Genomic DNA, 27,167 nt, shown 5'->3' with positions numbered 1-27,167 from the left:
ATTTGATCAAATTCTACATTGACCGCTGACCAAAACATAAATGACACATCATCATTTATGTCTTGCTTTCCTATCATCTCTCCCGCTATGTCTTTTTCTAAATCCATGTCTATTTTGTAAATGGTCTTATGGTTAACTTTTTTACAACTAAATATCATTGTTTCTAATAACGACAGATCAAAATTTATGTGATGTTGGTATTCTTGGAGTCCTAAAATATAAAACCATGAATACAACAATATGCTGACTTTTTCTTAGTTTATACTTTATAATAGTGATATTATTTGTGAAATTCTAGGTTCATGAAATTTGGAAAAATACGCGAAAACAGAACTGCTGACAATGTAAAATGTAAAATGTTGGAAAAGTGAAAACAAAGTACACTTAACGAGTAGAATAATGACGGCTAGGGCTTTGGGGGATGATTTTAGGGTTTTGGGTGAGGAAGTGCAGGATGAGAATATGGAAGAGATCGGGGAGCATGGGAGACCGCCCGGAGATCCACCGGATGCTCCAGGCTCTTGGGTGAAGAAGGTATTAGGGTGCAATGAAGGAGGCATGCATGTACCGGAGGAGATTGTGGACGAGACTTTTGTGGAAGCAAATCTGAAACTGGAGTTCCCTAATGGTGAGGATGGAGAACCGGTGATAACGATTGGAGAGGAGGTTTTGAGTGCTATGAATAGTTTATGGAAGAGATGTATGATTGTTAAGGTCTTGGGGAGGAGTATCCCATTATTGAGCTTAACGAGAAGGTTGAAGGAGCTATGAAAACCTGCGGGATCAATGTTTGTGATGGATCTCCTGAAGAATTTTTTCATGGTTCGTTTTGGAGTAGAGGAGGAGTATATGAATGCGTTATCAGGTGGCCCATGGAGGGCTTTTGGGAGTTACCTTATGGTGCAAGCATGGACGCCCGAGTTTGATCCGCTGAGGGACGAGATAGTTACGACACCGGTTTGGGTTCGTTTAGCACATATCCCAGTTAATTTTTATCATAAAACGATACTGATGGGGATTGCCAAGGGGTTAGGAAAACCGATCAAGGTGGACTGTACCACGTTAAAAGTCGAAAGAGCTAGATTTACGAGAATTTGTGTGGAGGTTAACCTTAATAAGCCATTGAAAGGGACAGTGATGATTAATGGTGAGAGGTACTGCATATCATATGAAGGAATCTCGATGATCTGCTCGTCATGTGGTATGTATGGACATCTAGCCTGTTCATGCCCACGTAAGGTACTGGAGAAAACTCCTATAAATTCGGTTGTTCCAGTGGAAAGGACACAAAAGAGTACGGAGGTTGCAGGTATGGATACAGATTTTATCCTAGTGAGACAGGCGAGGAAAGGCCTAACTCAGAATGGGCAGAGAGGAGTTACACTGCGGAGTAATGAAAGTAGGGAGATGGTAGGAAACAAGACGTTGATCGGTAGTAAAAGTCGGGGGGATCGTCAAGAGAGTATGTCGGAGGAGATAAGGGTTTCGAATAGGTTTGGAGGGTTGAATGTGGAGGAGGATATGGAGGAACAAGTGGAGGAGAGTGGGAATAGAGAAGAGAATAAAGAAAATGAGAATACTACTAATATAGTTTCTGAAGGAGCGAGCAAAGAGACTGGAAAGGAATTCTCGTTTGGAAACAATGGGAACAGAGGGAACCGACAGCCTGCTCGATTGGGTCCAAAAGATAAGAAGATTAGCAACATAAGAGGCCCAAATCCTCATACCAAACTGAGAAATGTTGGGCCTATGCGGGGTTTGGTGTTTGGCCCAATAAGTGGGGAGAGTGGCTTATCGGCGAGAGGGAAGAGACTACGAGTAGAGAAGGAAAATGTCGGCCGACCAGGTGGTGTTTTCGCAGGAGATGGGGAGCTAGACAGAAATGAGAAGAATTCTGGGCATGTGTACGATAAAAATAACACTCATGTGCAATTTTCAGAGATGGAGAATCTGGAATTGAATGAGGCAGAAGCTAGTGCGAGCCAAGGACGAGAAGTCCTGGAGAGTGTGGAGACATAACATTTTGCCCCGGTGATTCTATCTATTGATTATAAAGATCTGATGAAGTGCATTCTGTGGAATTGCCGGGGGCAAATAAACCCCAATTTCGAAGATCGATTAGATATTTGGTGAAGAAGTTCAAGACAGATATACTTGCTGTTTTTGAAACTCATGCTGGTGGAGAAGCGGCAGGCCGGATTTGTCGTGGTTTAGGGTTTGAGAACTCGTTTCGGGTGGATGCGTGTGGCCAGAGTGGAGGTTTATGGCTGTTATGGAGGGAGGAGATAGGAGAGCTTGAGGTGGTCAAGTCGTCGGATCAGTTTATACATGCTCGAATAGGGAACAGAGCAGAGGTGATTAATCTGGTTGCTGTGTATGCGGCCCCTTCACCGAGCCGTAGAAGTGGCTTATGGGCTGCTTTAGAAGAAGTTTTGCGTAATGCGGAGGGCCCGGTGTTCGTTGGGGGAGACTTTAACACAATAGTGAGGATAGATGAAAGGAGTGGTGGGAATGGGAGATTGTCTGAGGATTCTCTAAAGTTTGGTGATTGGATAAATGATATGTCACTGATTGATATGGGATTTCATGGCAACCAGTTCACATGGAAAAGAGGGAAAACTGAAAGCACATTTGTAGCGAAGAGGCTGGATAGAATATTATTTTGTGCCCAGTCTAGACTCAGGTGGCAGGAGGCAAGTGTGAGGCATTTACCTTTCTTAGCATCAGACCACGCTCCTTTGTATTTACAGCTCACACCGGAGGTGAAGGGTGATGCACGTCGACGTCCATTTCGTTTTGAGGTGGCATGGCTACAACACAATGAGTTTCAAGACTTGCTAACAGCTTCATGGGATCGTGATATTGATACAAGAGAGGCTTTGCAGAGGTTGGAAGTGACACTCCGAAAGTGGAACAGAGAAGTTTTCGTAAATATCCAAAGAAGGAAAGAGGACTTGTTGAGGCAGATTACAGAGATACAGGATAAAATTGAGCAAGACATCTCTGATGATATCTTGGTAAAGGAGGGAGAGTTACTAAAAGCACTTGAGATCGTCCTCGAGCAAGAAGAAGTGCTCTGGCTCCAAAAGTCGCGGGAGAAGTGGTGTGTGCATGGAGATAGAAATACCAAGTTCTTTCATATGTCGACAATCATTAGGAGAAAGCGAAATCGAGTGGAGATGCTAAAGAAAAATGAAATTCAGTGGGTATCAGATGCAAAAGAGCTTGAGAAGTTAACGGTGGATTATTTCAGAAAACTATATTCTCTGGAAGACGTGGATACAGACACACAAATGCTAATGGAGAGGAGATTTGTGGGGCTTACAAGACAAGAGAGAATGGATCTTGACAAAACGTTTTCTGCGGAGGAAGTAGAGAAGGCGGTGAGAGCTATGGGAAGCTTTAAGGCACCAGGTCCGGATGGGTTTCAACCAGTTTTCTATCAGAAGTGCTGGGAGACCGTTGGTGCATCTGTGATCAGGTTTGTCCTTCTTTTCTTTGAGACGGGGAAGTTGCCGGAGAATACTAATGATGCACTCGTGGTGCTAATTCCGAAAGTGGCGAAGCCTGAGTATATTACTCAGTTTCGACCTATAAGTCTCTGCAATGTGTTGTTTAAAACTATCACGAAGGCCATGGTAGGGAGAATGAAGAGTATTATGCCTAAACTGATTGGTCCTGCTCAGTCTAGTTTCATCCCGGGCAGATTGAGTGCGGATAACATTGTTGTGGTTCAGGAAGCTGTTCATTCGATGAAAAAGAAGCAAGGCCGCAAGGGTTGGATGCTGCTGAAACTGGATTTGGAGAAAGCCTATGATAGGCTGCGTTGGGATTTTCTAGAAGATACACTAAGGGCTGCTGGTTTGTCTGAGAATTGGGTCAAGAGGATTATGGAATGTGTGTCTGGTCCATCAATGTGTATTTTGTGGAATGGGGAAAAATCTGAGCCGTTTAAGCCATCAAGAGGACTGCGACAAGGTGATCCACTGTCCCCGTACTTGTTTGTCTTATGCATGGAGAGATTATGTCAACTGATTGAGAAAGCAGTGGAGGATAAAAGATGGAAACCGATAAGATTGTCGAGAGGTGGTCCACAGCTATCTCACATTTGCTTCGCAGATGATTTAATCATGTTTGCAGAGGCATCGGTGACGCAGATTCGAGTGATCAGGAAAGTGTTGGAGAAGTTTTGTAAAGCCTCTGGTCAGAAAGTAAGCCTCCAGAAATCAAAGATTTTCTTTTCTAATAATGTCTCTAGAGGAAGAGAAGAGAGAATAAGCAGAGAAAGTGGTATTGTATCAACAAAGGAGCTGGGAGATTACTTGGGGATGCCGATACTACATAAAAGAATTAATAAAGATACTTTTGGAGAGGTACTGGAGAAAGTAGCTTCACGGCTAGCAGGATGGAAGAAACAAACATTAAGCCTCGCAGGAAGGGTAACATTGACAAAGTCGGTTCTGTCATCAATCCCGGTGCATACGATGAGTATGATTAGCATGCCAGTGGGTATACTGGAGAAGCTTGATAGCCTAGCGAGGAGCTTCGTGTGGGGAAGTGAACAACACTTAGTCTCTTGGGATAAAATATGCAAACCGAAGGTGTCTGGAGGTTTGGGGATCAGGGTGTCGAGAGATATGAACAAAGCTTTGTTAGCTAAAGTAGGATGGCGTCTGTTACACGATACTGAGAGCTTATGGGCCAACGTTTTACGAAGTAAGTACGGGGTGGGGGACATACATGACACAGATTGGATGGTAGGGAGTAGCTCTAGCTCGTCAACATGGAAAAGTGTGGTAATGGGGATAAGAGAAGTGGTTCTTGTGGGCCATAGTTGGATCACTGGTAATGGGAGGAATATCAGGTTCTGGACGGATAGTTGGATAGCAGGCCAACCACTCATGACTGAAGTGATTGCAGGGCTTCCAGAAGGATATGAAGATATAACAGTTAGATATATGTGGGGGGAAGGTGGAGGTTGGGATTTCGATAGAATTACCCCGTTTGTAACAGCTGAGAGAAGACTAGAGCTTATGGCAGTAGTAGTGGATACTGTTACTGGAGCAAAGGATCGTTTGACATGGGGGCAGACTCCGAATGGGCAGTTTACGGTGAAGTCTGCATACACCTTGCTTACAAGAGATGAAAATCCAAGACCGCAGATGGGGAGTTTCTTTCGATCTATGTCGCGCGTTGTAGCACCTGAGAGAGTTCGAATGTTCCTCTGGCTAGTGGCAAACCAAGCAATCATGAAAAATGCAGAGAGACATCGAAGGCACCTGAGTGGGACTGACTTATGCCAGGTTTGCAGAGGAGGAATTGAGACTATAATACATGTGTTACGTGATTGTCCTGCGATAAAAGGTATATGGGAGAGATTTGTTCCGAGAATGAGAAGGGAGGCTTTCTTCAGAATGCCGTTACTGGAATGGTTATATAAGAACCTATGTGATAACAATGCAGGTGGTGGTGTTCCGTGGGCTACTATATTCGCTTTGACTCTATGGTGGGGATGGAAGTGGAGATGTGGAAATGTATTTGGTGATACCCGACTGTGGAGAGATAGAGTCAAGTTCTTACGTGACTTGGCTAAGGGAGTTATAACAGCAAATAGAGCAGAGAATGCTCACATAAAGGAGAGACATATGGTTGAGATAATGGTGGATGGAAGCCACCTTGTGTAGGGTGGATGAAACTGAACACGGACGGGGCATCACATGGGAACCCGGGGCCGGCGGCTGCAGGGGGAGCACTGCGAAACGGAGAAGGCGAGTGGTGTGGAGGTTTTGCGGTTAATATAGGTAGCTGTACGGCACCATTAGCGGAGTTATGGGGTGTGTACTATGGTTTAGTGGTTGCTTGGGAGAAAAGGGTGAGAAGATTGGAGGTAGAGGTCGATTTTATGATGGTGATGGAGTTTCTTACGATAGGGATTGGGGACACTCATCCGCTGTCTTTCCTGGTACGCTTGTGCCATGGCTTCTTGACAAGGGACTGGCTGGTCCGATTTGTTCATGTATATAGGGAAGCAAACCGCTTAGCTGATGGTTTGGCTAACCTTGCATTTACTCTTCCGTTTGGTTTTCATAGTTTTGTTGTGGCACCGATTGAGGTCGCTGTTTTAGTTTATGAGGATATTGTTGGACCGTTGCGGCTACGACAAACTCGTCTTGTAAGCTGAAGTTTGGGTTTTTTTTTTAAAATAAATTGGGAGTCACTCTCCCATGTTTCTACCAAAAAAAAATGTAAAATGTTGGAAGAAACATGAATTATTTTGGAGATACCTAAAATTGTATTTATAATTTAAAAACATAAATTTGGCAGAATGTTTAGGATGGGCCAAGCCCGCGACAAGTAAAAAGGGCCCATTTGGAGCCCACTATAGACGAGATAGCTGGAAATGGAAGTAATGGTTCAATCTTTGGTAAGTGAGTCAAGCGAGAGAGAGAAAGATTGGAAACGGTATAATCTCGCCGCCGGTGCCGGAGTCCACCGTTGATTGTAGTAACCGGAGTTTATCAATCGGTAATACAGTACTTAAACGGGGTTAGTTGTATAAACTCTCACTTGTTTAATTTCTTCTCGATTTGCTGCGTGTTTTCCTTCATTTTCGTAGTCTAGGATGCGAATGATTCCATCGTTTGATCTTCAGATCTGTGTGTTTGATTATCTGTTATCAATTATGCGTCGTCGGTGTGATCGATTTTGACTTAAACTGATGCGCGACGAACAATAGCTGTTCAATTTATCAGCCAAGTCCACGTTTAGTTGTTGTTGTAAAGCATCTTTTGGCTGTGTGATAATGCTGGAGAATTTGAATAATTGCAGAATCCATTTGAGTGTTTATTAGAAAGATGAAGAAGCTGCTGGAGTTTGGGAGAAAAGCAATGTTCTATGTGAGAGTACTCTCTGGTTATGAAGAAAGGCGAATCCGTAATTACAGGTTGCAACTCGAGAAGCGTATTCAGCAGGTTTCTCTTCTTCTTATGCTGCCTCTATCTATTGTCCTTAGAATGAATTGGTTGGTAACATAAGATGATATAACCCTGGGTGTTGATGAGTGCCTTGTTTCACGTATGCAGGATCTCTACTCTACTTCAGTATGTACTTCTCTGTTTATGATTGATTTGATAGCATCTGTAAATAGTAAATTTGGTTTGTTTGTAAACTACAGTTGAAGAAATCAAATCTTCCTTGCATTGGAGTTTTCCTATTAGTATAGACTTTTGGTGTTTTATATGTTCAACAATACTTATTACTTTTTCTAGCAAGGGTTGGTCATGGTTGCAAATGATGGTAAACTTTGCTCTTGCAGGCCCAACAAAGGAAAGCCGAAATAAACAGGCTCCCAGAGAAGGTTGTACTATCTGAAGTCCGCCGTATGGTTGAACAGATGCAGAACTTGAATAAACAGATTGAGAATACGGTTAGTTTCTTGTCTTCATTCTCACTCCAGAATTTTCTAGTGATTTTATTTTACTCTCATTTGAGTTTATCGTTTGCCTGACATCGACAATGTGTCTATTACATCCTTCAAATGGTTTTGGTCCCGTAACATTCAAAGAAGGGAAAACACTTTTTAGTTTCTTGGTGTTTACGATTCTTAAAAGCATTATTGAGTTTTGGAAGGAAAAAGCGAAAGCAGTCTCCAGAGTCTTTCGAGAATCACAAACCTTTTTGGTCTGCTTTCGTCAGTGTCAAGTTTTAGAAAAGCTTTCATGTCTTAAATTTATTTCTCGTCTTTTACCAATACAGGAGGCTCAGATTGAAGACTACTTTAAACCGATAGACAAGCAAGCTGGTACCATAATGGAGGTTCAGCTAGAATCAGAGAAGAAAACAATGGGGACAATGATGAACGCAACACAAGAGGAAACCATAAGAAAAATTGAAGAAGCTGAGAGGCTCGCTCGGGCAAATGCAACTGCAGAGACAAACATGGGAGAGAAAATCCAAGATTCAGAATCCTCTGCCAATGAGAAAGCTCAAGCGAAGTAAAAGACAGTTCTTGTATTCATGTTGTTGACAACAGGATAGATTCAGAGTCCTCTGAACAAGTCCAATGTTTCAGATTCTCTGTTGGATTTTAATAAATATATGATCGACTGAATAGAAGAATCAAGACCGAGATTGTGGTCTGTTTAGCGTGCAAGAGAAACTTATAAGCTGGGCTCTGGTTGAACCAACCCACAGCGACCTCTTTTTGTCGATATAGTTTATGCACCATCATGTCAAAACATATCTTGAAGTATCAAATCATGACTTTTTTCTGTTTTAACATAAGAAAAGAAAATGTTGGTGGTTCTCCTTTTCTTATCACTTGCTTTGGGTGTGAGAAACTCACTCATCTGATTGTCAACTTCAGATTTCACAACAAGTCGCATTCTCTTAGGGTCTTCCCAAAGGAGGCGTATAAAATGTTCATAATTTATACAGCTATAAAAGTGTGCTTAAGACATCATTAGCATATATTGGAAGCCAAGAGATCATAGAATCAACGAGATTACTAAAACATAATGATTATATTGATTTATTAGATTGAATATGATGATTTAATCATTAGCAACATCAGTATAAACAACAATAGGGCTTCTAACTTTATGAGTGCCATCAGACCATATTAAACTTGCAGAAGAAGGCAGCTGTGGGTCGATACTGCTGCCTGAAACAGTTACGGTGAAAGACTGCTTCTCCTTCACAGTTTTCATAGCTAGAACACTAGGAGAGACCTTGATACTGAGCTTAGTCCCGTGATTTAAGATAATCTTCGATATGTATGTAGAGTTGGGGGTACCGACGTTGGTTACTGTTCTGTTGAAAGTAATGGTGAAGGAGCTATTAGTTTCCGAAAGTTTAGCCGACATTGAAGGATAGTTGAGGTTTCTTGGTAAGGTATTTCCACTGCAAGTAACAGCTTCACCGGAAATGAGTTTAAGGGCTTCTGATGTGTAGTTCAAGCCGCAGAGAAAGGTGACGTGGTCTGCTTTGTCCAGGTCGTAGACAAGTCCAGGATTTAGAGCGGCTATTGGGTCGACATGGCCGGCTCCATAAGCAAAATCGGTTGATGCAACCCCAGTGTCAGAAGCCTTCATTGACCAAGCTGCAAATGTTACACTATATAAAAACAGAAGGTTTTACTTGTGAGACAAGAAACTAAAAGATGTATATGGTTTTTGCGTCACCGGTTGTCATGATGGCAGATTGGATCGCGGCTGGAGACCAGTCAAGATGAAAAGTCTTGATGTAGGCAGCCACGCCGGCAACGTGTGGACAAGACATTGAAGTTCCAGATATAACAGAGTACTTCACATGTCTTGGGTCGAGTACCTCGTCTTCGGATGGTGAACCCAAGGGTGAAAACGCAGCGAGAATCTCCACTCCTGGTGCTGTTATATCCGGCTGCATTTCAATAAACCTTTGTCTCTCACGCCAATGTTTGTAAACAAATCAAACAGCGATTAAACAAAAGAAAAGTAGATGTCATCACCTTAAGAAGGTCAACAGCGATAGTGTTTGGACCACGAGAAGAGAAGGAAGCAATTTTAGGAGCTTCCTGATTAAAGACTGCCTCAGTTTTTAGAACAGTGCCTTGCGTGGACCTGAGGAAAACAAACATAAAGATATATCAAGACAAAAGAAAAATCTGGAGAATATTTAAGTGGATGAAACAGAGAGAGAGTTACTTTGTGGAGTTGACGTAAGAGACAAGAAAGTTAAAGTCATCTGGTGAAAGAGCAGAGAGGGGACGAGCGCTAACGATGGCAACGTTTATTTCGTCTTCAATTATGGTTGCAACAGCTGTTTCTGAACTAACTGTTTCTCTGCTCACCAATATTTCTCCCTTGACCTTAGATCTTTCGTAAACAAGACGATAGTTCTTTCTCTTCAGATCAAAAGCATTCACTGATCTCCCCTTTTTAAGACAAAAACAAAAGAGTCATTTGAAGGGACAGAGAAGATACTGCTATCATAGGAATGTTACTTGATACTCACGGAAAGTATCTTGCCGTTTTGGAGAACAACTTTGGTCAGAAACTCACGGTTTGTTGTGCTGGCTCCAACGGTTAACATCCACGGCGCAACGCTACCGACTGAGGTTGGTTTCGGACCGTCGTTACCGGCTGAGTTCACAGTGAGGATCCCTTTGGCCATAGCGTGGAAAGCCCCGATGGCGGTTGTGTCCTCTTCGTACCTAATGGCAACTCCCCCGATGGAGATGCTGATGATGTCCACACCATCTGCTATCGCGTCATCGAATGCAGACAGTATAGCATCTGTTTTACACCCTGTGCTGTCGCAGATTTTGTAAGCAGCAATTCTAGCAGCTGGAACGCCGCCTCTAGCGGTTCCATTGCCGATTCCAAAGAAGCTTGCCCCCGCAACTGCGTTTCCAGCCGCAATGGATGATGTGTGTGAACCGTGGCCGTCAACGTCCCTAGCGCCTTCGCCTTCGTAGTCTCTCGCTCCGATCAACTTGCTGAAAAACATTGGTAAACAACATCAATCTCTTCTTTACTAATCTTATAAGAGAGACATTTTGGAGAATTAATTACTTGTTGCAAGTGAAGTTTTTGCCGCCTGAACAAACACCTTTCCATTTCTTTGGAGGAGGACCAAAGCCTTTGTCCGAGAAGCTTTCGGATTCTGGCCATATACCAGTGTCAAAGACACCAATGATAGTGTCACTCTCTACGGCTGGGTTTCGCTTTGTCTTATTTCCTTCCTTTAACCCCATGAAATCCCAAGACGCTGTCGTTTGGATTTGTAACTTCTTGCTCCGGAACACCGACACAACTCCTTCCATTTCTAAAAGACAAAAAATAATACATTGGTGTAAGTTATCTAACAACATAAGTGTGTCTCTGTCAAAGATTACTCACCGGCTATTCTTTGTCGTTCTGGATCAGAGAGCCGGGCAGCGAACCCATTGAAACTCCTCTTGTAGCTTCTCACCAAACGACCTTCGATCGAACTGTATATATAAATATTTGTGTATGATGCATGTATCACTTGTTAGAATCCTCATCATAACGCAAACAAATTATAACTGATTAATGGTTAGAGAATGAATCTGTTAATTAGCACCTTTCCCCGGTGATCTCTTGAAGGATGCTCATGTGATGAGACATTGGTCTGTACTCTAGCCCAGACGGAAGTGATCCCATGTAGACAATATACACCTTCATGAATTATATTATATCATCATGTATGTATATGATGGAATGGATTCAATCAGTAGATAAACAAAATACTTGATAATCGTTAATTATGAGGCCATACCTGTTTATCTTGAGGATCATCTGTAACTGCTGAGACTGAACTCAAGAACAAGACGAGTACACATGAGAGGACACAAAATGAGTTTGCTGGTAATTTCTCCATTTTCTTATAAGATGAAGTAATCTGTAAATTTTTTATGGGATGTACATGCATGATAAGATGCATAAATAGTAGAAATCTCCTCTGGTTCTTTTTGTCTTATTGCATTTATATTACCATAATTTGAAAGACTTTACATTAATGATATCATTGAACATTGATTTGTTTTAGTCAACATTGTATCCCATATATATTACTAAAAGATATATATAACTAAAAGAGAAGTTTTGTCATTTAATGCTTTCACACTAGATTAAACATGTGACAGCTTCACATTGATTTCAATTTGAGTATGCTGACGTGTTGGCCTCACAATTATTTAACAATTAATGCATTCACATGTTTTTAACTCCACCACAAACAATTTAATGTGTTCACGTTAATTTTTTTTTAATCAGTTCATTTTTAGTTCCTGTATTTTTAACTTTTGTATTAGTGAACTGAAATTTTCTCTGAACAACTAGTATCATTTTGAAAGAAAGAAATTACAAAATCGTTAAGATTTGCATCAACTAAAATGTTGGAATGAGAATATTTTTAGAAGTTGAAATATTATGGAAATGTGTGTTTTTACGTTTTTTTTTGCGGAAAACGTATTTTTGCGGTTTTGGCGAAAAAGTGTGTGTTTTCAGTTTTGGTGGAAAAATGTATTTTTCAGTTATAACAGAAAAATGTATATGCAAAAAAAAAAAAATAATATTTGGTTTGAAAACAATATTTTAATTTTAAAAGGTTATTTTTTCATTTATCATTTTGAACTGAACTAGATGCATCTGCATCCAGGTGCACTATCAAGACTCACCCTTATTTATGTGAGAATTTGAAATGAATTTTTAAAAATTCGGATGGATGATCTATCTGGATGTAGCATGTACAAAACGAACATCGATTTGCATCTTCTGAGTGAGCAAACAAACAACACCATAGTATGGAGGGTCTTTACTTCAGTATATAGTGTACATCTATGTTTATGATAATTTAATAGCATCTGAGGTAGTAAAGTTGGGTTGTTAGTAAAGTGACTGATGAACTCAGATCTTCCTTGCATTAGAGTTTTGCCTAATCGTATAGACAGACTTCTGATGTTTTACCGTTCAACAATACGATAAGACTTCCAGCAAGGGTTGGTCATGGTTGCTCTTTTTTATCTGATACAAATGATCAAAATGATGGTAAACTTTGCTCTTGCAGGCCCAACAAAGGACAGCAGAAATAAACAGACTCCCAGAGAAGATTGTACTATCTGAAGTCCGCCGTATGGTTGAACAGATGCAGAATTTGAATAAGCAGATTGAGAATATGGTTTGTCACTTTTCTTCCTTCTCACTCCAAAGTTTCTTTTTGTCAATATAGTTTATACACCATCATGTCAAAACATATCTTGAAGTATCAAAACATTTGACTTTTTTTTTTGTTTTAACATAAGAAAAGAAAATGGTCGAGTTTCTTCTTTCTTCTCAATTGCCTTGGGTGTGAAGATACTCACGCATCTGATTGTGAACTTCGGATTTCACAACAAGTCGCATTCTCTTAGAGTCTTCCCAAAGAAGGCCTCCCCACTGTCTAGCAAAGTTGCAAGCTCCTTCAAACACATCCTGCCAACACAGTTCCAGCTATCGAGATTTACTATGATGGCTCTCAGATATGAGAATGTATATAGAGAAAGAGGAATCGGGTTTTACCTTTGAAGGAAATTCATCATAGAAGTGAGCCTGAGTCATCTCGATTCTCTTCAGATCTGACTCCCAAAGCCGGATCTGCCAAAAAATAATGCATTTACCTTCGTTAGCAAACACACACACAACGAATGGAAAGTGGAGGTAGTGTATACAATTTTATCAAGCTATAAACCAATCCTAAATGACACGAGATGGGAGAAGAGAATAGAGAGTATAGACCTGGTCGGTGACATTTTCTGGAATAGACGGGACTCGATCGGCACATCGTGGATGAGAATTTTGCTGGAGAAAAGTTATAATCTGCAACCACGAAAAACAAAAGGGGAAAAAGAATATTCATAGACACATTTCAAGGAAAGTAATGGGTCTTAGTTCAAAGAGAGCATAAGATTCTTGTACTGTAAATATTTTTCAGACGAAACCAACTCTTACCTGGTCTGATGTGATGCCATTGTCAAATGCATTGTACAAACTTTCTTTTGTAACTGCACAAGCAATAAGGTTCGGAAGTTGATACTCTATCCTGGAAAATAGAGGAACAACTGCTTAGACCTAAAGGATTTCAACACACTAGAGTTTCAGAGCAGTGTTTACGAGCTTCTACCTCGCAAACAGACGTAATATCTCACATTGTAGCTTAGATGTTGAGTAAGCATACATCCTGAAGTTTGTTTCCATCATGACATATCCCTGGTGAGGTATAACAAATCACAATAATACGCAAAATCAAGAGAACTATTGGTAGTAGTAAGTCGAAATGGGACAAAAAAAAGGAGAATCAAAAAGGTGTGACCTCTTTTCGGACTGATGAATCTGCAAGACTGACTGATAAATTTGTAGCCAACTTAGTAGGAATAAACCAACTGTCTTTCCTTCCCTATAATAATTATAAAGATTGGTTCAGCATATGATAATACCTCTATAATCTCTCTAACTGTTGCAGAGTTGATCTCCTTTTGGTAATGAAAAAAATAATATAACCAATGGCCTAACCTGTTGAAGCTTGACTAATCCCAAGTCTGCAAGGTCCTTAAGTGTAGTTCTTTGAACATCTGTCAAGGTATTTAAGTTATACGCCTGCAATGTGTATAAGAATGTTTGAGATCAACGAATTGGTTAACAATCTTCTATTACAAAAGAACAAGATCGATTGAAATGACTTCTGTTATACCTCACCGGTAACGTGGAAACTGAGCTCTAACAAAAACGAAATCAAGTCCGCTGGATCTACATCTCGCTCCTGAAGGCCAATGGAATTTGGTTATTCATACTGAGAAAACAAAGATACCAACTTATTAACCAGACCTTGTCAAGGCTTGATACAAACCTCGGCATTCGATATGTATTCTCGGATAATGTACCAAAGCTGGGCATTTGTATCCATCAGCTGAAATTAATGATCAATAAGGTTACTTATATGAATACACGTAATAAGAGATCAATGAGTAACGTCTTGCATTGCATACCAAAAACTGAAAGCCACTCTCAGTTAATCTCGGGCCATCTCTGTCTCTGTAAAACCACATGAATAGTATGAAATAATCAGCATATATGACACCGTTATACATCTATAGACATGTACAGCAACTATACCGCTGACTCAATAAACCTCGCTGGAAGACTTTCATCATGGACGAACTGATGCCGGTTAGCTTCTCACCTTGACCCGAATTTATGAGTTGTAGCAGAAAACACTGACGAAACATAAACACAAAATCATCAGATACTACTAACCAAAAATATATACTGAAATATATTTCTCTAACACATCACTTCCATCTTACTAGTATTATGAATACGTAATTTAGAAACCAGACACACCTCCCATTGCTGGAGTGCATAGGTTTCGAGTTCTTGTAGACTTGGAAGCTTAATGCCATTGCTGGAGTTCATAGGCTCCCGAGGCAAAACTCCCCTGCAAATCTCAAGCTTAGCTCGTTAGCATCTTCTCGAGAAACAAACAAAAAAGAAAAAAGAAGACTTTAGTATCTTTACCCGGAGATAATATGTTTCTGAAGATTGTTCTGAAATGTAGGATTTAGGCTGAAACAGGTTCCCTCTCTCCTGAAAACGTCATAAGAGCAGCCTTAAACATTAAACCCAAAAGAGTTGGAACTATCACCTTGCCACATATCAATCAAAGCAGAGTGAGTAAGTATAAGAAGAGAAGCTCAGAGTGTTAATTTCCAACACTAAGAACTTAACTACTCTAACTCGTTATAAAACTTCAAAGTTGATCACTTTAGATTTCAGATAAAATAAAAAGCATACCTATCTACGGTTTCAGTAAAAATCCTGAGTTGAATCAAGCGGTCTATAGCAACTCTATGCTTAGAGAGGCCATCAGGAAGCACCCACTCCTCAATCCTCGTGCAAGGTACAGGATCATCTATGAAAAGCAACTGCAATACGTATTTCTTGGCGAGAGGCGGCAGAGACCTGATTCGACCCACAATCAAGAAGGTGAGATCTCACAAACTTTTACTCAAATTGATGAGGAACAAAACTAAACCTGAGAATGGCCTCGCAGATGAAGACATTGTTGTAGAGTTTGTCGAGCTTGATGGCGGTAAGAGAGGCCACCATGTCCATGAAGTTTTTCGCGATGATCTTAACTTGCGGCATCTTGGTTGATTTGCTACTCTCACAGGGATTGGTTCAGAGAGGTAGATGATTAGAGCATCTCCTCTTCAAACCCTAAATCCAAAAGAAGAATGAAACTCCACAATCGATTTATTACCCTAAAATCGAAGACGAAGAAGATCGATCGATTTCTTCACCTCTCTGCTTTGGTTAATCAACACAATAATTAGGCTAGGTTCTCTCAAGAGCATGACACCTCAGCACTTAAAATGGCTGTGGGATTGACATGTCATCAAATGAAAAAATTGAGAAACCAATCAACTCATTTTGATAAAACACGTCACTGGAATTGAGCCGTGGTCTTGAGCTCGTCGTCGAGTCCTTTCCTCCTCCTCCTCCTCCTCTATTTCATCTCTTCCTCCTCCTCCTCTCCGAGCTCGTCGTCGAGTTCTTCTACAGACTCTCCGCCTCGTCGGCGTCGAGTTCTTCTTCAGACTCTCTGGGCTCGTCGGCTTCGAGTTCGTCTCTAGCCGCATCACGAGGATCTAGCTCAAACAGCAGGGGATCCGCGGCACTCTTCAAGGTCGTCAGCGTCGAGTTCTTCTTCAGACGGTCCAGTATTGTCGGCGTCGAGTTCTTCTTCAGCCGCATCGGGCCTCGTCGGCGTCGAGTTCTTCTCCAGCCGCATCACGATTTGGACTTCTAGGGTTCTAGGAGTTGTAAGATATGAAATCGGTTCGAATCATAACCGGTGATTTTTGTATGGTATGGTAATATTAACCGGTTCTGCTTCATTGTATGTTGGTGTTGCTTTCGGGTGTCCTGGTGCGGAGAAGAAGAGTGAATCACCAGTTGCAGCTATGGAGATGACTAATTCGAGTCTAGAACATCAGTTGCAGGACATAACAGCCTCACGATCTGAAGCTGTTTTGGTCACTCAGCAAGAAGAACCATACATTTTACTTGTCAAAGAAGCGAATGACTGGATAAAGATGCAAACTGCAACAGTAGACAAAGGTTTAAATTAGAAATTCTGAACAAATAACAGGTCACAAGAAGCAGAGAAAATGCCTCAAAACTTAGAGTTTAAATTAGAAATTCAGAAAACGAGTATTTCTCGAAGACGGAGAATGATTTCACAAGTAGACACGTCATGGGTGATGTTTAAACTGAGGAAGAGTTTTGATTTATGAAGCTTGACAGAGATTTTCAGTGATAATTTGAAACTCATGTTCTTGTGTGCAGTGGATTCATGGGATGCATCTAATATGAAAGTGATAACCTCAGTATGTGGAGAAAAGGGAACTGCTCTGAGTTGTGGTACCTCAAACCAGGCAAAAGAAAGTGGGAATGGGAAGTCAGTTCATTATGGTTCTGTATTTTCAGTTTGTTAAAGAATGTCAGTCTCTTTGGCTGAGACAGCAAACAAAGGGCACATCTGATGGAGCTCATAAACTGCATATAGTGGAAATTCTTAAGGAAGTTCATGTCAAGATTTTTCAACTCCTTAAAATGTGCGTGTTAAGTTTGGTGAATTAGTTTGAAGTCTAACACAACACATATAGAGACATCTCGATTGTGGTGGGAAATGAGCAGGATGTCTATGATGTGTTGTTCTTCTCAAGGACGTGATAAAAATATATCACAGGAGAGGGACAAGTTAGAAAGGATAAAGCAAGTAGTGTATAAGGTGGGCTATGCCAAGAGGGTTGTACTTGCAGCTTCTACACCAACTAAAAAAATGTTTACTGGGAGAATTCACTAAGTCAAAGAATGCTGGACAGAGCATGACAGAAGTAAATCAGGAAAAGAAGCTATAGATATCTTGAATTGGATCCACTGAGAGAAGCACATTTCAGAGCATGAAAATGTTGAATGAAACTAATGTCTCAAATTTCACAACAAAAAAAATTTGTTAAAATAAAATAAAATTTAATGCTTGTGTTCCAAGGATCAACCATTTATCCAGACATTGTTTAGATTGACCCTATCTACACAAGACTTGGGATACCAAAAGCCTATACAACCATTTCATGAAACACCAAAGGGATAAAAAAAAGGTTGGAAGAGTGGAGTAAATCCAATTTGAAAGAGGTTCATCTTAGATTTGGTGTAAAACAGGTTTATATGAAGCAGGAGACTTTGAAAGAGTATGTAAACAAAACAGCAACAGATTCAAAACTTCATAAACCTATTGTCTAATTAGATGTACGCACTTCTTGCATATTTGTTTGACAATTCACAAAACATATTATAACCCAAAATAAATATTTTTTCCTTTTTATTACTTGACTTTTTAGAGAATTTTGTTTGTTTTATATTAGATGATGTTTTTAATTTTTAATGTAAAATTATTAGTTTTTGTATTATATGACTATTTGTATTCAGTTTCTTTATCATTAGTTGCATTGTGATTATGTAAATAATTAATTAAATGTGTGTAAAATATAAATATATAAAAATTAAAAGATTATTTTGTTATTATTAACTTATGTACACAATTATAATATAGCATATATTGAAAATGGAGAAATTATAAAAGTTAATTTTTAAACTCGAGACCTATAAAAGCATCTTCCATCTCTAAAATACAAAACAATTTTCAATTGTTATTAAATTTGTTCCAAAATAATGCTAAGCCAAGAAAATCATAGCTAAAATTAGAAAATTTCAACATTAACACTCATATCATTAACCTAATCTTATATATCTAATCAATAATTAAATTTTTTTCCAGCTGCGAAGCGCTGGTATTAACCTAGTTCTTTACTAAAGAAAGCTGCGGTTTTGTATATTTTCTATACGACGGCGTATCTGTTTTAAGTATTGGTATGGGTAATTTAGATTATTAAATTCGTTTTTATTAAAATTATACAAAAGTACACAAATTATCTAAAAATGAAAACGAATTATCTAAAAAGTAATACCAAAAAGAAAATATCCAAAAGATAATAAACTATTTAGATAAATTTGAGGGCAATTATCTCAAATAGACATTTTTAAGTTTTTGTCATAAAACTAGAACTCAAAAACTAAAATGACCAAATAACATTTTTTTTTTGAAAATTTTTAATTTTGTTTTTTAATTTTTTAAAGTTTGAAATCCTATCTCCAAAACCCACTCCTCAACTCTAAACCTTAAATTTCACCGCTTAACTGTAAACCCTAATATCTAGATTAATTAACTATATGGTATAAGTGTATATTTATTTTTTTGATAAAACATTTAAGTCTATTTTGGTCATTTTATTTTTAAGGTCTATATTTGTTACAAAAACTTTTTTAGCTGGGAATTTCTCTAAATTTTATGTAGCTGACCAAAAGAAAATATTGAGCAACTTTTTATCAATTATGATTCATTTGATCTTTCTAGAGGAGTATTTGGGGTTGCTTTCTTTAACTACAACAACAATAAGATCAAATTAGTCTATCCTAATGAGTATGTTCTTTTTAAAAATTAGAGCCGATATCGAAATGATTCAGTTCCAGAACCAAAAATCGTAGTTCTCGAACAAATAGTCAAAAAGATTCTAGAATACTATCTTATATAGTTTAGATCCGAACCAACTGATCTTTAAAAATCAGCGGATAAATTGTGGTCATGGTTGAAATGCCACTTGAATCCAAAACTAACTAGTTTTCCGAAATACGTCGAGGTGTATAGTAGTTGACTGGATAATGAATTGGACTCATTATTTTGTAATTATAATAAAATCATATGAATCAACTTGTATTTTGAGAATTTTGATTCTAAATATAGACTATTTTACTATATATACTATTTTTATATGTTTTAAATAGTCATTCCTTTTTTAGTTTGGTCTAGATATTCAAAATATTTTAAAGTAGAATATATTCGGGTTCTTGTGTTCTCTTCAGTTTTCGCCCGTGATACGGTTATTTCAGGTAAATTTCGAGGTCTACGACTGACCTTGCTGTATCAAAAAGAATATACGACAATTTTAGTTATTTGTTACATATATTCATTAATCAAAACCTTATAATCATGAAAATCTTAGACACAATACATGTTACTTATATAAATCTGGATCGATGATTATCCCTACTCTAGAGGGCATTATTTAAATATGTATAGCGCCATTACACATGAGAAACCATGCATTATATATAAACACACTAGAGAAAGAGATAGAGAAGAGCTGCAAAAGAGGAATCAAGTAAGTAGAATGTTGGAGTTGTAAGTGGCTCCGGCGGTCCAGTCTGCGGGAAGAGCGTTTGGAGATTGAATCCAATTGATACCGGCGCTTCCGTATACTAAAAACCTCAAAGTGAGAGTGCCTCTTGGTGGATTTTGCAGATCGTGAACCGCTCCAAACACTCTTCTCATGCGTCGCCACTCTTTGCAATCCTCCTGAATCATATATCAATTTTCAAAAATTGTCATAAAAACATCAAACCCTTTGCTTACAACTATCTTTTTAGTCTTAAGAAATACATTTTTCTTAATAATGAGCATTGTGGAATATCATTGTGCTTAAGTTCAGACAAAGTGTTAGAACTAGAGCTAAAAGGAGTCTTGGAACAAGATTTCAAAACGTTAGCGTTTTTCATATTGTATCTTAGATCAATTTACCTGCCAGGCTTCAACGGCAAGGATGTCGTTGACACCACCAACGTACAAGATAAGGACGGCAAGATAATGAGGGTTATAGCTTTTCTCATGGACCTTATACACCAGATTGTACCCATCGTACTTACAGGGGACCCTCTGGTACTCAACGTCGACCACACCGAAGGAATATAGCTGATCCTCTGTGCCTGGCCGCGCCATACGGCCGTAAGCCTTTGGGCTAAAAACGAAGTCTGTGCCATGTCCCTCTCCATAGTCCGTAGCTACTACGTATACTCCTTCCTCGTTGCAGTGCGGAGGTATTTTGCACCTCACCTTTTAATAATTATCAATTAATGATATTAGTTTAGTAATGATAGTGACACGGTCTATAGCATATTGTTATTGATAATATATTAGATTAGATAATGTATAAAAACCTGGTAACAAGCACCACATCCAGTTCCATTGTTCCATAGTCTCGATGAAACACCACTCACTTCACCATTATTGATATCTCTTCCAAATTCTCCATACCCACATGCTCCTCCTGCATAATCAGCAATTATTCATATTATCATCAATAATTTTTTTTTCTTTTTGCTGAAATCAATAATTTTTTTTACCAATGGATTCTTGAAAAAAAAACTAATTACTAAACGTAATGTCATATTCGAACAAGAGACATGGAAACTTAACGGAATCATTTTCATATATATGAATTAAGAGTTTAGATAAACCTATATGTATATGCTACATAAAATAATTAGTTAAGCTTGATAGAATTGACTATTGAGTTGTTCCTTTTGATGTAGGGTTACCAAACATGCTTAGAATACTAAAAAGAAATGAAATAATTAAGATACAAAAATATAAGAAAATAATACGTACGAGGGTTTCCTTTGCAATCGGGACTGCCATAATAAGTAGCTCTAGAGCTAACAAAGTCATCAGATAAACAAAGGAGAGGCAAAAGGACAATGACTTGAACTAGCAGAAGATGCAAGACGTTAAATGTCTTCATATTGTTATATGTAACTATTGTAAGATTATTTTTAACAAGTGATTTGGGAAGATAGATATGTGTTACAGAAGATATGTGAAGACAGAGGAGAAGTTTAACAAGGTATTTATAGTTGAAGGTATGGGTGTCTATTACAATATTATATGCAATTTGATCGAGCATCGTTACTATTCTTTTCTTTCCACTTGGCAAAAAGTAATCTAGCTATATATAAGTTATAACGCGTAATTGCATTACCCGATTTGATAGTTTAGCTTGAGAGGGTCAAATGTATTAAATAAAATGTTTATATCATATATACATCGTCTGCCCAATACAGCAAAATACAATGGTGGGGGTGTATCTTTGGGGTCTAGTAATTATTAAAGAAAGATAGGTTGTGCCTCCAAAACGAGAAGTTCATGACACCTAATAGTTATAAGATTGACTTACGATTAGTTGTTTGGTGTAATCAGTGAACGAAGTCAATAGAATATGCCAAGCGTGCTACTATTTGGACTCGCAGAGTTTTCATTGTTTTTCACTACTAGCATTTTAGTAGTTCAGATTGTGTAAAATATTAACAAAAAGATCATCTGATAAAATATATGGGCTAGCAAGTTGTACCCAGTGGCGGAGCCTTTTTGGTTGGAGGGGGTCAGATGTTATTATTGTGCTGAGAATGATGGTTAAAATCTTCTTTTTTTTTGACACCTATGTCTTGAGTTCAAGTTTTATGCATGCCTCACCTATAATTAATTTATTATGACCTCTATACAATCTATTTATGCCTTGGAAATAGTTTGGAAAAATATCAGTTCACATCCTCCCAAATTGAACTTGCTATTGGAGAGGGTTGGAAGAACCTCAAAACATGATCTAGTTTAGGTCATTATCGCAGAAGAGTTTTTTTTTTCTTCTTCCTCATATTGCTTGAATCTTGATCAGTCGAGTGACTCGAGTCCAAATCTTCATTTGGAGTATCTGACTTTGATCGGCTGGTTGTCTTACGAATAAATTTTTCTTCCATGCCACACATTGAAGTAAACAAAAACCTATAAAAACACACGCACGTTGATTTTAACTTACTATCGCGCGCATCGATAGATATGGCAAATTGAAAAAAAAAGCATTTTACTTTATATAATTCACAAATTGACTAAAGTATTTCACGAAATATGTTTGTTCATTGATGTTCAAATTAAGATAAACACACCACGTAATCCTTGTTATGTATGTCATAATTTTTAGTGATGTGAATAAAACACATTGGGTGGTAGGGTATATGATTAGCAGCCTTGCTCTTTATTTGAATAAATTAATCGTTTTTATATAATGTAAGAGTAGGAGGAGAAAGACAAAAAGGATTCTATAAGTCTAATAAAATGAGATTCATATATAGTAAACCCTCTTTGTTGTTGGTTTGGTTGTAATCCACTTATAATGATATTTTTAGTCTCCTAACTTCCTATAAAAATTCTCTTTGTCATAGTTTATATAATATTCTTGTGAGTGAGATAATCATTTCATGAAAAGTTAATACTTTATACACATTCATTCATCGTTGCTAACACAATTACTCTTTGGGGTAATAGCGTATAATAGCCGTGTTCGTTTCTTAGCCGCAAGACGCAGCGGCAACGACCAAAAATTAAACGGGAATCACGTCAACACACAACACCCATGACCGCAGCGGCGATTAACAACACGCAACACCGATGACTCAAGGGCAGTAGAAGAGACGCTGAAAATTTTAGCAGCACCAGCGTCTTGTTTTTTGTGTCTCCGGAAATCGTTGGCAGTTACTTTAGCTTCGGATTCTATTATTTTGATCATAATCACCGTGCTTTTTCTTGCCGCAGCGGGAGCGTCTTGCGGTTAACAAACGAACACGGCTAATGTCTACACGTACCGATGGACTACACAATTTTTTTTACCTCAGTCGTTAGCTAAACAATTTTTCGTAAGACCCAATTCCTAACTACCCTTAAGAGCATCACTAGCACTCCATTGGGGTGCTTAATTATTTATTTTTTTTTGGTTTTTTTTTTGATTAAAAAAAAGAATCAATCGCGGGTCGTCACGTGTCAGTAGGGCCCGCAAATAGTGCAAACAACAGGTGTTTGTGATGTCTAATTAAGCACTCCTTCTTCTTCTTCTTCTTCTCTTTCCTTTTTTTTAATTAAAAAAATCTAAGCACCCCTTAAACACCCATGGTTAATGGTGCTCTAATGTCGAAACTTTTCTACACCCCTTCTCCGTTAATTAAAATGAAAAGGTTGCCGTTTAAAAACTCTAAACTTGTCACTAAACCATAGTTTTTCAATCATAGTTAAAGGTTTAAAAGCTTCTATACCCAAGTCTACAGTTCAAATCCCAGGCTATGCAATTTCTTGCAGATTGCGCATTATAAGAAGTTAGTGCTGGGAATATGAATCATTATCCGCGGGGCCCGCCCCATTTGACCCGCTGCGGGGCGGGTGCGGGTCGAGTGATTTGAAAAATTTGGTTCGCGAGTGCGGGTGCGGGTTGAGTGATTTTTATGCGGGACGGGTGCGGATCAGCCAAAATTCAGTGCGGGTACCCGCGAATCCGCAAAAACTAAAAAAAAAAGATTTTTTTTTTAAAATATTTTTTTTAAATAGAATATTTTTTAAAAATAATTTAATTTTAATTATAAAGAGATTAATATTTATTATTTTTAATAAAAATTATTTAAAATATTAAATTTTATTGTTATTTTTAATAATAAATATTTAAAATATTAAATTTTATTGTTATTTTTAATAAAATATTTAAATTAATAATTTTTAATATTATTAATATTATCCGCGGGTCTAGCGGATCACCCGCGGGTTTAAACGGGGCGGGTGCGGATTTCATATTTTTTTCTTGCGGATCAAGCGGGTCAAATTTTTTAAGTAAAAAAAATCAGTTTACCCGCGGGTTGGCGGGTCAGCGGGGCGGATTTGACCCGCAACCCAGCTCTATAAGAAGTCCACGTTTCAATTCTAGGAGAAAGCGATTTATTAAATAATTATGCAGACTATAGAAGAAATGTTAACAATGGATCTTCAACATGGTGCAAGTAAATCCGGTCAGCGTAGATCTTCGTAGGACGGTTCAGGTGATCCAGTTAAGCGTAGATCCTTATAAGGTAGGTAGTATTGTCAGTTGTCGAATCGTCTATGTAATCTTTCTCATAATTGTTATATCATATATTAATCAGCGTTAAAAAACATAGTTTTCCAATCTATTGACATGTGAAATAGGGGTTTGTTGACATGTGTCCACATGTTTTTTCTTTTTATATTTTAGATCTTTTTTCTTTTAGATTATTACAATTTATCCCATCACTTTCTAATTGTGTACTATCTAATCCTTCTCACATTAAATATCATTATAGTTTGAGAATCTATTTTATTGATCACTAAATATAAATATTTTAAAATAAGTAAAATAATATAAATGTATTTTAAATATTTAATTTATTCACAACTAAAAACAACATAAGCTTTCATCATTGTATTACTTTTACTATTTTCTATTATTTCTTTTACAAATTATATATTTATTTTACTATTAAAGTTATAAATAACCAAACTAAAAATAAGAAACTAGAGAACACCACAAAATTTAAACCTAAAACCTCCATTATCACTCGAAAAACAAAAGGCCATAATATCACTAATTCAATAGAGGTCTAGAGCTGAAATGAGATCAAGAACGAGTGTCTTAGCCAGAACAAGTCAAAAATTTTTTAAAAAGATAAAGAGATAAAATCTGAAACAAAACAATCCCCCAAACAAAAATAAGCGCGATAAAGCGTCAATGCAAAGAACCAAGAAAGCAGACCCGATGGAGAATAATAATCGGAAGGCCAAAGTCACCAAAAAGCAGGAAGATACATGTATAAAGTACTAGAAGCACAACTACTAGCAAAAAGGTAAAAAATACCTCACAAACTAAACAAAAACAGACAAGGCGCCCATGAAAGTGAAGAAACACAAAGCTCTGGATAGAAAAGATCAAAGCTCCAAGATATTAACTCCGCACACCTATACCAAAGGAAACATGAGAAGAAGAGAAACAATCTGAGAGAGGGATAATAAAAACCAACCACCGCGAAATCAGAGAATAAGCTTGAAACCAGAAATAACCTTCAAAGCCCACATAACATACACAAACGAAAACATTGTCCAAACCTAGAGTGGTAAGCATGGTGAGAGCGAGAGCTACAAGAGATACGAGCAGCGATGAAAGCTGCAACGAGATGAGAAAACAGAGAAGGAAAGGGAGACAAAACAAAATCAGCAAATTGTGGAGCTGTCCTCGAGCTATGAAAGAGAGCATAGAAGTCAGATCCCCAAAAACTAGATTTTGAAAACCAAGACGAGTAAGGACTATTGACAGTAAACCAACGACGAGGAAGACAACATCAAAGATGACTAAAATCTGACCCAAACCAAAGAGATACAGTTCCTAACATCAGCCGAAATCTAAGGAAGAAGAGAAGCAACCAATATTAACTGGAAAAGTCTACAGTATTATGAGAAACAACCACACAGCTGGGAACTTATAAAGTTGATTTACAACAAATTATGTATAACTTCACCGACAAAGAAGGCGAGGAAGAACAATAACAGGAAGTGAGTCTTTTTCCGGTGATGGTGAGAAGTACCGCACACAAGAAAGGTAAACGAAAAACAGAGATGGTGACGGCGCAAGATCAAAATATGGGGAGAGGAAAAAAAACATCTTAAAAGTTATTATGTTCAAAAATATGAAAAAAATAAAATACAATTTTGACGTTGAAACCATTAATCTTAAAATCGACAAATGCATAAATGCAAAGTTATTGAAATTTAATATAATTTTACATTATATGTTCAATTCACTATTAACAAGTACTATATACACAACAACACATTACTGAAAAAAAAACACAAAATATATTAACCTATCACCAACTATTACATAAGTGAGGGTAGTGGAAATAAATTCCTTCCGATTAATTAGGAGATAAAATCATCTCCAGCTTATTTCTATATATTTGTATTATAAAAAATATTTTGCTTCAATGTATGGTTCTATAATATAAAAATATTATTTTGAGGAAATACAAAGAAATGCTTTTTCCTCTATATTAAAAAAGAGAAAAAACATTCCACTATATTTTTGCTAAGAAAAAGTAGATGAAGTCAGTTTTACATTCGAACAATATCCAACCTTGTAATATTGTGTTAAAAAAAAAATCCAGCCTTGTAATAGAATTCCTTTATTTTAAATTAAAAATATGGAGGTAAAATAGAAATGCTCTTAAGATTTTTAAACTATGTGATAAAGTTTGGTATAGTTATAGGCAAAGTTCAGATTTTCTCATGTATATGCTGTTGCGAGGTTTAAATATTTACTGCGAAAAAATGTTTTTCACCTCTTTGCCGAAAATCTGAACATTGAAAATAATCATTCCCAGCACGAATTGGATCCCGGTGGTGGAAATTACAGTTGCAACTCCTTTACCACCAAAGCAGATTATTCTGGTAGCTAGACCAAAAAAAACTATATTGTGATGACCGGTATGATCTAGCGAGCAACTCATTGCGGTATAATATTGAATAACAATATACTCCATAAACTCATTCGAGGTGGAACATTTGATGGATTTCTTGACTAGCCAACAGTGGCGGATCTAGGATGAATTTTTATCCGGAGCAAAATGACAAAACACTAATAATATATTTGTAAATTCAATTTTTATCCAGGACATATTAAAATTCTAAACAAATTTACGCCCAAAAAAAATCGGTGGGGGGGAGGGAGGGGCAGCTGACCCACCTATTCTCCTAGTTCCGCCACTGCTAGGCAATGGAATACTCGAACCTTACAAAGTTACAATTGGTTCTGTTTTAGATCACTCTTTAGCTTCTTTTTCTTTGTCGGCTCACTCTCA

General features: G+C 37.9%; 4 protein-coding genes and 1 pseudogene across 5 annotated transcripts; 2 read left to right on the top strand and 3 right to left on the bottom strand.

Moving 5' to 3' along the window:
* Positions 1-143: 143 nt before the first annotated feature.
* Positions 144-6,226, top strand: LOC103869212 (annotated as a pseudogene).
* A 163-nt stretch (positions 6,227-6,389) lies between these two features.
* Positions 6,390-8,278, top strand: LOC103868982. Of its 2 annotated transcripts, none has more exons than XM_009147027.3 (4): positions 6,390-6,546; positions 6,829-6,971; positions 7,316-7,426; positions 7,756-8,278. In XM_009147027.3, the coding sequence occupies exons 2-4, from the start codon at positions 6,855-6,857 to the stop codon at positions 7,996-7,998; spliced, it is 471 nt and encodes a 156-aa protein (XP_009145275.1). In that variant the 5' UTR covers positions 6,390-6,546; positions 6,829-6,854; the 3' UTR covers positions 7,999-8,278. The 2 variants fall into 2 exon arrangements, with proteins under 2 accessions (XP_009145275.1, XP_009145281.1); XM_009147033.3 differs by having other exon boundaries at positions 6,396-6,525.
* Positions 8,279-8,489: 211 nt separating this feature from the next.
* On the bottom strand, positions 8,490-11,466 carry LOC103868974 (subtilisin-like protease SBT4.8). Its single transcript, XM_009147022.3, has 9 exons — positions 11,281-11,466; positions 11,086-11,180; positions 10,881-10,972; positions 10,554-10,806; positions 9,994-10,477; positions 9,684-9,913; positions 9,488-9,599; positions 9,183-9,399; positions 8,490-9,100 (listed from the first exon to the last, which is right to left on the bottom strand). The coding sequence occupies exons 1-9, from the start codon at positions 11,443-11,445 to the stop codon at positions 8,553-8,555; spliced, it is 2,196 nt and encodes a 731-aa protein (XP_009145270.2). The 5' UTR covers positions 11,446-11,466; the 3' UTR covers positions 8,490-8,552.
* A 1,204-nt stretch (positions 11,467-12,670) lies between these two features.
* LOC103868966 (general transcription and DNA repair factor IIH subunit TFB2) lies at positions 12,671-15,895 on the bottom strand. Its single transcript, XM_009147013.3, has 15 exons — positions 15,571-15,895; positions 15,330-15,497; positions 15,054-15,122; positions 14,880-14,973; positions 14,652-14,752; positions 14,525-14,570; positions 14,386-14,445; positions 14,230-14,298; positions 14,052-14,135; positions 13,852-13,935; positions 13,663-13,748; positions 13,491-13,581; positions 13,278-13,358; positions 13,062-13,136; positions 12,671-12,974 (listed from the first exon to the last, which is right to left on the bottom strand). The coding sequence occupies exons 1-15, from the start codon at positions 15,681-15,683 to the stop codon at positions 12,837-12,839; spliced, it is 1,359 nt and encodes a 452-aa protein (XP_009145261.2). The 5' UTR covers positions 15,684-15,895; the 3' UTR covers positions 12,671-12,836.
* Positions 15,896-19,815: 3,920 nt separating this feature from the next.
* On the bottom strand, positions 19,816-21,235 carry EXPLB1 (expansin-like B1). Its single transcript, NM_001301906.1, has 4 exons — positions 21,103-21,235; positions 20,652-20,761; positions 20,236-20,547; positions 19,816-20,013 (listed from the first exon to the last, which is right to left on the bottom strand). The coding sequence occupies exons 1-4, from the start codon at positions 21,233-21,235 to the stop codon at positions 19,816-19,818; spliced, it is 753 nt and encodes a 250-aa protein (NP_001288835.1).
* Between the last annotated feature and the right edge of the window lie 5,932 nt (positions 21,236-27,167).

The sequence above is a fragment of the Brassica rapa genome, chromosome A01, assembly GCF_000309985.2.
Source record: "Brassica rapa cultivar Chiifu-401-42 chromosome A01, CAAS_Brap_v3.01, whole genome shotgun sequence".
Lineage (NCBI taxonomy): Eukaryota > Viridiplantae > Streptophyta > Magnoliopsida > Brassicales > Brassicaceae > Brassica > Brassica rapa.
The sequence above is the reverse complement of the archived record's forward strand: the minus strand, read 5'-3'. Positions and strand labels throughout refer to the sequence as shown.

Excerpts from the sequence above, each read along its gene's own strand:
- LOC103868982 (XM_009147027.3), top strand. The coding sequence starts at position 6,855 with ATGAAGAAGCTGCTGGAGTTTGGGAGAAAAGCAATGTTCTATGTGAGA. Across the intron at positions 6,972-7,315 it reads TCGAGAAGCGTATTCAGCAG|GCCCAACAAAGGAAAGCCGA; the intron begins GTTTCTCTTCTT and ends TTGCTCTTGCAG. Across the intron at positions 7,427-7,755 it reads ATAAACAGATTGAGAATACG|GAGGCTCAGATTGAAGACTA; the intron begins GTTAGTTTCTTG and ends TTACCAATACAG.
- LOC103868974 (XM_009147022.3), bottom strand. The coding sequence starts at position 11,445 with ATGCATCTTATCATGCATGTACATCCCATAAAAAATTTACAGATTACT. Across the intron at positions 9,600-9,683 it reads TCTTACGTCAACTCCACAAA|GTCCACGCAAGGCACTGTTC; the intron begins GTAACTCTCTCT and ends TGTTTTCCTCAG. Across the intron at positions 9,400-9,487 it reads TCGCTGTTGACCTTCTTAAG|CCGGATATAACAGCACCAGG; the intron begins GTGATGACATCT and ends ATTGAAATGCAG.
- LOC103868966 (XM_009147013.3), bottom strand. The coding sequence starts at position 15,683 with ATGCCGCAAGTTAAGATCATCGCGAAAAACTTCATGGACATGGTGGCC. Across the intron at positions 15,123-15,329 it reads TTTACTGAAACCGTAGATAG|GAGAGAGGGAACCTGTTTCA; the intron begins GTATGCTTTTTA and ends TGACGTTTTCAG. Across the intron at positions 13,749-13,851 it reads ATTCATCAGTCCGAAAAGAG|GGATATGTCATGATGGAAAC; the intron begins GTCACACCTTTT and ends ATACCTCACCAG.
- EXPLB1 (NM_001301906.1), bottom strand. The coding sequence starts at position 21,235 with ATGAAGACATTTAACGTCTTGCATCTTCTGCTAGTTCAAGTCATTGTC. Across the intron at positions 20,548-20,651 it reads GATGTGGTGCTTGTTACCAG|GTGAGGTGCAAAATACCTCC; the intron begins GTTTTTATACAT and ends AATTATTAAAAG. Across the intron at positions 20,014-20,235 it reads TTGCCGTTGAAGCCTGGCAG|GAGGATTGCAAAGAGTGGCG; the intron begins GTAAATTGATCT and ends TATATGATTCAG.